Below are 10,546 nucleotides of genomic sequence, written 5' to 3' on the forward strand. Positions count from 1 at the left end.
GAATAAATAAATACATAAATATTATACTCTACATACAATAAGTTCTACAAAATGAACTTGGAGTAAAATCAAGAGGAGTGTGCGATATTCATGTATCGAAAATTTTGAAAAACATGTACAATTTAAAGAGGAAAAGACTTACAAAGTCCTATCATTATGAAGGTAAGAAGAAAAGTCATCACTTTGTAAACCATATCTAAACAATTGGTCTAACGTTAGACAAGTTACTTGAAAATAATATGTGTAGGTGTTTGATGATAACATTTTTTCCTTTGTTCTCTATTTATAGCATGTTTAGCCAACATATTTGTAGCAAGCACAAATAAATGATCTTTACCAATAGTATTTAGTAGCAAATTAAAATAAAATCTAATAAGAATTGGCAAGTATGAAGTTATCTAGTAAATGCATACTTATTAGATTATGATCTTGACAACCAAATTCAAAATTGACCCGTTGTCTAGTTAACATGTTCAACTCCCACTTTGTTTTTGAACAATAAGTGTTTTTTGAAGATAGATGGGACTAGGGGAAGTACATGCCATTTTTTTTTTCCAATAACCTATTAAATGACTAAAGGATCATCGATCTATTCTATCTCAATATATTATTTGGAACCTTGGCGCAAAAGGAACGTTTTGATTTGCTTGAGTCAGACTCAATCACTATTTTAGTTTGGAGATAACAATTTTAGGTAACATGTTAGTGAATTTAGTATAATAATAATATTAATAATAATGGAATTATGGTCATCATAGCAAACATTTAAAGCAAATTAAAGTAATATCTAACAAGAACAAACAAGAATTCATGGACTTATCTATTAAAGGCAAATTAGATTATGATCTCTACAACCAAATTTAAAATTTGACGCAAAGTTTGATTAAAATGATCAATTCCCACTTTGTTTTTGAACACTAGGTATTCTTCTTCTTCCTCTGACGATTGAAGACAATTGTTACCAAAACAGATCAATAAATTTAGTAACAAATTACATTTTAATATCTAATAACCTCTCAAATACAACTAATATAGCCTAAAACCTTTAAACTTGTTTGCATTCATAAGTCTCGGCGATGGCAATTTGGTGCCGGAATATAAGCAGCTTAAGGAGGTCTGCAATAAACAGGCAACTAAGCCATCTCATTGCACCATATGTTTCTGGTCAACTAATACGTTGTCGTTCGACCAAGATTTCTGATACTCCTCCAGACATACGTAGAGCGAACAAGAACATCACGAATTTAATTCGAAATGGTCGAGTAGAGGATGCCAGAAGATTATTCGGTATGTTAACGCATCGAAATACGGTTACGTGGAACTCAATGATAAGTGGGTACGTGCAACAGCGTGAGATTGTGAAAGCAAGATACCTGTTCGATAAAATGCCGCAGAGAGATGTTGTCTCCTGGAATTTAATGATTTCTGGTTATCTGTCCTGTCGACATTTGGAGGAAGGTAGAAAATTGTTCGATGAAATGCCTGGCAGAGACTTCATTTCCTGGAACACGATGATTAGTGGGTATGCTAAAGCTGGAAAAATGAATGAGGCACTGAAGCTTTTTAACTGTATGCCTGATAAGAATGTTGTGTCCTGGAATGCGGTTATTTCTGGATTTTTGCGTAATGGGGATGTGAAAACTGCTGTTGAATATTTCAAGAGAATGCCGGAGAGGGATTCAGCTTCTCTTGGTGCCCTTGTATCGGGTTTGATCCAGAATGAGGAATTGGATGAGGCTGAAAATGTTCTTTATGAATTTGGAGAAAGCAATGATGGGAAAGAAGATTTGATTCATGCTTATAACACTTTGATTGCTGGATATGGTCAGAAAGGAAGGGTTGGTGATGCTAGACGCCTTTTTGATAAAGTTCCTTCTTATAGTAGTGGTCAAGAAATTAGCAGAAATAGGAGATTTGAGAGAAATGTGGTATCATGGAATTCCATGATCATGGCTTATATCAAAGCCGGAGTTATGGTTTCTGCAAGAGAGCTTTTTGATCAGATGATGGAGAGGGATACATTTTCATGGAACACAATGGTTAGTGGCTATGTTCATGCCTCAAATATGGATGAAGCATCAAACCTGTTCTCTAAAATGCGAAATCCTGATGTACTATCATGGAATTCAATAATCTCTGGATATGCACAGACGGGGAAGTTGGAATTGGCCCGTGATTATTTTGAAAGGATGCCCCAGAAGGAATCGGGTTTCTTGGAATTCCATGATCTCTGGGTGTGAAAGAAATGCAGACTATAAAGGAGCAATAAAGCTTTTCATGGAGATGCAACAGGCAGGAGAGAAACCTGATAGGCACACACTCTCCTCACTTCTAAGTGTTTGTGCTGAAACTGTGGCTTTGTTTCTGGGTATGCAGATTCATCAGCTAGTGTCAAAGACTGTAATACCAGATATACCTTTAAACAATTCCCTAATAACTATGTACGCAAGATGTGGTGCAATACATGAAGCAAGGACAATTTTTGATAATATGAAATTTCAAAAAGACGTAATCTCATGGAATGCAATGGTCGGAGGATATGCATCTCATGGTTTTGCATTTGAAGCCCTAGAGCTTTTTGAATTAATGAAGTGCCTTAAAGTGAGGCCAACTCGCATCACGTTCATTTCAGTTCTGAATGCGTGTGCTCATGTTGGTTTAGTGGAACAAGGTCGGTTATATTTTAAATCAATGGACTCTGAATTTGGCATCAAACCTGAGGTTGAGCATTTTGCCTCCCTTGTAGATATTGTTAGCCGCGATGGACAGCTTGAGGAGGCCATGAAAGTGATTAGCACTATGCCAGTGGAGCCAGATAAGGCTGTCTGGGGTGCAGTGTTAGGTGCTTGTAGGGTGCACAACAATGTTGAGTTTGCGCGAATAGCAGCTGAAGCGCTAATGCGCCTGGAACCGGAGAGTTCAGGCCCTTATTGTTTGCTATATAACATGTATGCCGATGCTGGAAGGTGGGATGATGCGAATGAAATCAGAGTGTTGATGGAAACGAATAATATAAGGAAAGAACCCGCTTATAGCAGGATGGGCTCAACTTCCTCATAGTGATTTCTCAAATTATAAATTTTGGTTACACGAAGAATTTGGACCGAGTTGTCTATTTTGGGGTTTAAATCATTTGAAGGAAATGTCATGTACATCCTGCTGAGCATTTGCAATATTCCTTGCTATGAATAATAATTCGACAATGCTGTTAAACCCCTATTGATGTTTTGGAGCATTTATGTCTGCAGTTTAAGTGCTGGAGTTCAAAGAATTGGGCATAGTGAATACAGTGGGGCATTTAAGTGCTGGAGTTCAAAGAATTGGGCATAGTGAATACAGTGGGGCAGAAGCTTGTTTCATGAAGAAACACCATGAACACAGGCATGGACTCTACTGATAGCATCGCATGATCGCCAGGTTCGCTTGTGACTTATTCTTCTCACTTTTTATCTTCAGTAAACAGTTGTGTCTTCTTCGTTCAATCTTTGGCTCCTTCTTTCTCTCTCTCTGGTAAACTAGTCAATCTTCTTGTTTTTGCATATGACCTTAACTTCTATAGCATTTTGATTTTTTTCATCTGTAACTTCTAATTTTGGCATCATATCCATTGGTGGCAAGGTTAGTCTATTGTGACAGCTTAGAAAGTTATGTGAGAGGCATACTGTTTATGTAGTCCTAATGTTTTCAGCTCTTACGCCGGAGATAAGATCTTGGAGCTCTTCAATATATTGTGTCTGAGTTATCTTAAGAGCAGGCCCCTCATAGACTTCTCCATCTTCATTGCGAGTACTTTTAGAGTTTCTTGGAGATGGCAATGATCGTGAAATCTGGCTTACCATATTTGTTCAAGTGGTTGGTGGTTTCGAAGCATCAATCAGCTTTCTACTGTGGTGACTTAAAAGAACTTGGCTAATCTATTTGCACCTATAACTGGGAAGGTAATACCACCTTCCAAACTGCTTCACAATAATGTAGCTAAAGCCAGGGATTTTTATATTGAAGTGTACGCTTCTTATTAAGTCTTGGCTCTACAGATTCAACCCACAATGAAGGAAAAGAAACTTTACTTGTTTTGCAATAATAAACATCATCAAAGAAGATGGATAAGAGAATACTCCTTCAATTTTTGAATGGTTAATTCGTTGATTTCACAAATCGGATGCATTCTATTTTACCAAAGACTGGGGCAGCAGCTCAGGTAATCCAACATTAGAACTAACAACCTGGTTTCTGCTGTATTCCAGACTGATGATAATTTTGCTTCTGGAATTGGATTTTTAGAGCTAAATATGCAATCGCCCATGTCAAAGCTGTTATTTTTTAGACGGACAGATTTTCAGTTAGTGATGCTGCTCTCTCTTGGACAAAAGACAGTCTTGTCACTAGATCTCGAGCATCGGTCACTGTCGGCCCGTCCTCATATTTATGTTGTCAGGCTGGAAATCTTTAAGATCTGTGTGGACAAGAAATTTCCCAGTTTGCAAATTATGTATTGAGATAATAAATACTTAGTGATGCTAGAAATTGGGGATATAGATTCTTTCGAGGGACTAAAAATGTTATTGAGTTAATCCTACTAATTGACTAATCTACCGTTTGATATTTTGATGTGGATAAGATGATCAAGAACTACACTTTTGTGTGATGTCTCAAATTTGTGTAATTGGATTATTAATTAGAAAAATGTGAACATTTTTTATGTAAAGAAAAAGAAAAAGTCAAGCCTTTTAGGATAGAGGGAGTACCTCTATGATTTGCATATCTATTGAACTGGTTTTTTAATGCACTTGCACATTGAGTTCTGTTTTCTTTTAGTTTTCCCAAAAGTCAAAGAAATCCTAATACTTCTTCCTTTTTGATTAGCTTTTCATGAATTGTACTGATAATATAAGAAATGAGGAACATTTAAAGAAAAGAATCCAAGAGTTTTTTTTTTTTTTTTTGGGGGGGGGGGGGTGGAGTTTAATAACTGGCAATTTGCATATCTATGTCAGAGAATTAAGAGTTCCTAATCTTTGTCTAAAGTCTAACTGGAGTGTTACCTTTGTTTGCACCTTTTTTTCTGATCTTTATGGTTCTTCCTCTACAATCACTGGTTTTTTATTGCTTACTGGAGATTGACCATGTCATTGCTCTTATTCATGTTAGGTACACTGCTCTCTGACATCAAGCATTTCCACCTGAACAATCAGAAAATAGATCAAAGCTTATTAGGATGGAGGACGTTAACATCAATCAAAATGCTCCAACTCCTAGACGCTGTATTCAAATAACTGAAGAGGAATCTGTGGGGTTTGAGGATGATACTGAGAAGCTAATTCATCTACTGACTAGAGAAACAGAGGAATCGGATACTATCTCTATTGTTGGCATGCCTGGTCTAGGCAAGACATCTTTGGCCACAATGATATCCAAAGATTCTTCTATTTTTTCTCGCTTTGATATCCGAGCGTGGTGTATTATCTCGCAAACATATAATCTGAGAAAGCTATTAATTAACATCTTTGGGCAAGTCACAGGTGTTAAGCACCATGTGCACCCCAATGACGATATAGCTGATATGTTGCGCAAATGTCTGATGGGCAAAAGATTTCTCATTATCCTGGATAATATAGGATGTCGAGGCATGGGATGAGTTAAGATTATGTTTCCAATTGGTGGAAATGGAACCAAAATTATGTTAACAAGTCGATTAGAACAAGTGGCAGAGGAAGTCATGAGACATGTCATGGGCTGCTTTCCATCATCGACCCATGACCCCTTGGACGCGCCCCGTGGCGTCCCGGCAAGCCTCCCAACGCCTAGCGCCACGGTCGGCCCTGTGGTCTCAGCAGCGCCAAGTGACAAGCGAGCATGCGCCTCTGTCGCCCCACCGATAATCAGTGCCAGCGCCCAGCGGCTGGCGAATGCCATCAGCGTCGCGTGCACCGACAATGCCGCGGGCGCAGACCCAATGCCAAGCACCAGCGCCCTGCCGCTGGCAGATCCAAATAGTGCCGCGCGCGCCCACAGCAATGCGCGCGCAGACCCTGATGCTCAAGACAAAGTTGCTTCCATCGGACTTGCTTCCATAGAAGACTAAGTCCTTTTCATTGTAATTATAGAATAGTTTTACTTCATTCATTTTCAGTGTGCTTCTACAGCTTTCTTAGGTCAACTTATGTAACTTTGGTTTATTTTTTTTAAGCATTATTAAGGGGGACCAAAGCATTCAAACATTCAAAGGCGGACGAGAGGCCTCCCACATCACAAAAGAGGACCTTAATGTTCGTTGACATGAAAGTAAACGGCAGACCTATTCGGGCATTGATAGACACAGGTGCTAGCCACAACTACCTGGCCTCAACTCAGGTTCAACGCTTCGGTCTAGCAGTGCAAAAATGCAAGGGTCGTGTCAAGGCTATTAACTCTCCATCTCAGCAAGTGAGTGGAATAGCCAAAGAAGTGCCAATCAAGCTTGGCCCATACAAGGGAATATTCGACCTACACATAGCTATCATCGATGACTTCGAACTGATAGTGGGATTGGAATTCCTCAGGCAGACCAACACCATCCCGTTACCATATGCCAACATGCTCCTAATGATGGGAGACAACGGGGCCAAACCCCACACCATACCATGCATATCCAAGAAGATGGCCGCTAGAAACATCACGGCCATGCAGCTTAAGAAGGGAACCAATAGACCTGAACCCATGGTTCCGGCTGCCCTCAACATCATCAAACAGACATCACATCATCGGGGTCCAACAGCTCATGGCGCCCCTCATTGTGTGAAGACTTGTCAAGCATTCCAAAAGGACAAGTCGGATCACTCAGCACAAGCGGGACTCTTGGAGCCGCTACCTGTCCCACAGAGACCTTGGGAAAGCATCTCCCTGAATTTCATCACAGGATTACCCAAGGTCAGAAATCATGCAACCATCATGGTGGTAGTAGACCAATTTTCCAAGTATGCTACCTTCATCGCAGCCCCACAGAATATATCGGCAGAAGATACAGCTCGACTCTTCTTCTCTCATGTTGTCAAACATTGGGGTATGCCCAGCAACATCATTAGTGACTGTGACCCACGCTTCACTAGCAAGTTTTGGACCCAACTCTTCAGTTGCCTCAGATCCAAATTGAGTTACAACTCAAACCATCATCATCAGTAAACATATGATCAATCAGACCGGTTCAATGACATGCTGGAGGAATATCTCCGCCAATTTGCAACCGGGTCACAAACACATTGGGTGAAGCTTCTGGATGCTGCTCAGCTATGTTTCAATTCACAAAAGTGCGCCCATACAAACAAAAGCGCTTTTGAAATTGTTACCGGACAGCAACCGCTACTCCCACAAAATGTGAATGCACCAAACATGCCATCATCTCATCGAGCTGCCAGTTTCTCGACAGAATGGGAGCAAACTTTGAAGATAGTGCGGAGCTATCTTGTCAAAGCCCAAGAGAGGGCAACGAGGTATGCCGAACAAAACCGTCGCTTTGCCCAACATCAAGCAGGGGACAAAGTGATGGTAAGAACCCCGAGGCGGAACTTATTTGCAAAGAGGACCCAAGATCCTCGCCTATTGCAAAGCTACATCGGGCCTTTTTCCATTGAAAGGCGCATCGGGAAATCCACATACAAGCTGAACACACCAGCCTGGTGGAAAATCCATCCAGTCTTCCATGTCAGCCGCCTCAGGCCATTTCAGAAATGCATGGAAGATCATTCAGAAGACATCTCACAATACCGAGGGGAACAGACCTCCCAGCCAATAAGAGCCTGACCAATCATTATCATCCGGCAAGTAAGGCTCCGAGGACGTCGCCAACTCAGGTGGGGGAGAATGTCATGGGCTGCTTTCCATCATCGACCCATGACCCCTTGGACGCGCCCCGTGGCATCCCGGCAAGCCTCCCAACGCCTAGCGCCACGGTCGGCCCCGTGGTCTCGGCAGCGCCAAGTGACAAGCGAGCATGCGCCTCTGTCGCCCCACCGATAATCAGTGCCAGCGCCCAGCGGCTGGCGAATGCCATCAGCGTCGCGTGCACCGACAATGCCGCGGGCGCAGACCCAATGCCAAGCACCAGCGCCCTGCCGCTGGCAGATCCAAATAGTGCCGCGCGCGCCCACAGCAATGCGCGCGCAGACCCTGATGCTCAAGACAAAGTTACTTCCATCGGACTTGCTTCCATAGAAGACTAAGTCCTTTTCATTGTAATTATAGAGTAGTTTTACTTCATTCATTTTCAGTGTGCTTCTACAGCTTTCTTAGGTCAACTCATGTAACTTTGGTTTATTTTTTTTAAGCATTATTAAGGGGGACCAAAGCATTCAAACATTCAAACATTCAGACATTCAAACAATTCTCTGTACTGGTGTCTCTCTCCCCCCGACACCGCATTGCATCTTGTAATAGCTTTCATCATCATCAATACAATCATCAGCTTTCATCATCAATTGCTCATTTTCCGCTGCTCAATTGCTCACGACATTGATTTTTCCGTACGGCACTGACAATCTAGTCTAGCATACGGCGAGGACCTCGGTTTACGCATAGCAACTGCACTGACATCGGTTGCTTAGCCTTACGTCGCCCTTCCAAGGAATTTCAGGAAGGCGCCGCGTAACAGACATAATGATCCTTAGTCTTCAATTCATGAGTAGGGATGAGAGTTGGAAATTGTTGCAGAAGTATTTGAAAAGGAAACGTGCCCCCTGAACTCCGAGCATTCGACTACAAGTTGCACAATATTGTTACGGACTGCCTCTTACAGTTGTCTTGATTGGCGCAATCATTGCAAAGAAAAGGAACTGGCTCAGAATGGTGTGAAGTTGCAAATAATTTGAAGTCCGATGTTGGTGTAGTTGAAAATGAGAGCAGCTTGGCAATTAAATTAAGTTACTGTATTTACCAGTTCATTAAGACATTGTCTTCTATCTATGGGAGTACTTCGAGAGGATGCAAAAACTAGAGTACCCCGATTGATGTTACTCTGGATGGCCGAAGGGTTCGTTCAATGTAGCGATGAGAGAAGATTGGAGGAGGTAGTAGAAAGTTACTTGATGGATATAATTTCTAGTAGCCTACTAATGGCAAGTTGAAATACTTGCAAATTCATGATCTAGTGGCTAACTTGTGCTTGAACAAAGCCGAAGAAAAAAGTTTATGAATTCATAAATCAGTCTTTGCTAACTTTACTCTCAAAGTAAATATATTTCTAAGTAGTAGTATCTCTTATGTCAAGTGAATTTGGTTCTAAAAGAAAAATTTCACGTTACTGTCATACTACCACACTTCATAGCTAAAACAATCGATTGAACGGTAAAATGATGAATGGAAAGTAAAGAGAGAGAGAGAGAGATATTTTATTGATAATCTATATCAATGTTCTAAAAGGTATGGGGTAAAGCGAGCCGTAAACCCCGAGGCACAGAGCGTAAGCCTCACGGGTATTTAATTTTTAATATTTTATGAAATAATATAATTACAATAAATATATTTAAATAGGTAAACTTACATAAAAATTGAAGAAAACTATAAATAAGTGAAAATTATATACAAATGTGCTCCATCCCCACAAAAAAAACTAGTCAAAATAATCCATTATTCATTTCCTACAAGCACAAGTAACTTGAGTTGAAAAAATAAAGTGTTCTACATGGAGAAACAAAAAGGATAACTAACCTACAATTTTGAAATTTGAACTTGCTGCTATGGAGGAGAATGAAGTTTTCTTTGTATTTGCAAAAAAAAATTGAATTTTCATTGTCTTTGGGAGATAGTAGCAAACTAGCGGACAAAATAAAGAATCGGGAAAGACCATAAATAAGGGCTTCTAGCAATTAAAAAGAAATTGACTTTTAAATTTAATATTTCAGTTCCTTTTCAAAACTTTTGAGTAATTAGAAACTGATTTTTTGAGAATTTGAGTATTATAATAAGGACTTATTCAACAAATTTTGTTTTAATTTGAAAAAGTCTCTTGGACTTATGCCTCATTTCAAAAACGCGCCTCAATACCAGAGCATATTCCCCGAATTGCCGGCGTATGCCTCTTAAAACTTCCGCCTCCCACCATCGCCTCAGGCCATTTTTGGTGTGCCTCGCTCCTGAACTCGCCTCAAAAATGTCTTTTAAAAACACTTGTCTATATCAATAATTGTTAACAGAGCCTTCTTGCACAGAAAAAAAAATAGTATAACGTTTCTATATTATCATAAAATCTTAAAGTAATGAGTCAAAAGTGTATAGGAGTCACTAATATTGACAACTACAATAGACTAGTGGAAGAAAAAATAGAAGAATTAATATCCTAAACCTCCTTAAATTATCACATTTTTGTCAGTTTCCTACTTAAGATATTTGGTGTCTCCAAAATCCCCTTGAACTATATTGCCGCTTGTATTAAAAATCTCTTGTCGCGACCTTACATAACATGTGTAGATACTCACTTGGGAGCGCGTGGTAACTGAAAAATACCATCAAAATGGCTACCTAACAGAAAATAATGGCTAATTAGCCTAACCCTCTTTCAAATTTATATTTTTTAATA

The 10,546-nt window shown here is 40.0% G+C and overlaps 2 protein-coding genes across 2 annotated transcripts; both read left to right on the forward strand.

The window, feature by feature from the left end:
- The first annotated feature begins 811 nt into the window (after nt 1-811).
- Nucleotides 812-8,977, forward strand: LOC107826881 (pentatricopeptide repeat-containing protein At1g62260, mitochondrial-like). The gene is given in 5 exon segments (XM_016653917.2): nt 812-2,207; nt 2,209-3,417; nt 3,689-3,938; nt 4,035-4,198; nt 5,149-8,977. Coding segments are annotated over 2 exon segments (1,983 nt in total). The 5' UTR covers nt 812-1,076; the 3' UTR covers nt 3,061-3,417; nt 3,689-3,938; nt 4,035-4,198; nt 5,149-8,977.
- Nucleotides 5,216-5,635, forward strand: LOC142178090 (putative late blight resistance protein homolog R1A-3). Its single transcript, XM_075247417.1, has one exon. It carries the CDS (start codon nt 5,216-5,218, stop codon nt 5,633-5,635), a length of 420 nt encoding a protein of 139 aa, XP_075103518.1.
- Nucleotides 8,978-10,546: the final 1,569 nt, after the last annotated feature.

Source organism: Nicotiana tabacum, chromosome 24 (genome assembly GCF_000715075.1).
Source record: "Nicotiana tabacum cultivar K326 chromosome 24, ASM71507v2, whole genome shotgun sequence".
Lineage (NCBI taxonomy): Eukaryota > Viridiplantae > Streptophyta > Magnoliopsida > Solanales > Solanaceae > Nicotiana > Nicotiana tabacum.

Excerpts from the sequence above, each read along its gene's own strand:
- LOC142178090 (XM_075247417.1), top strand. The coding sequence starts at position 5,216 with ATGGAGGACGTTAACATCAATCAAAATGCTCCAACTCCTAGACGCTGT.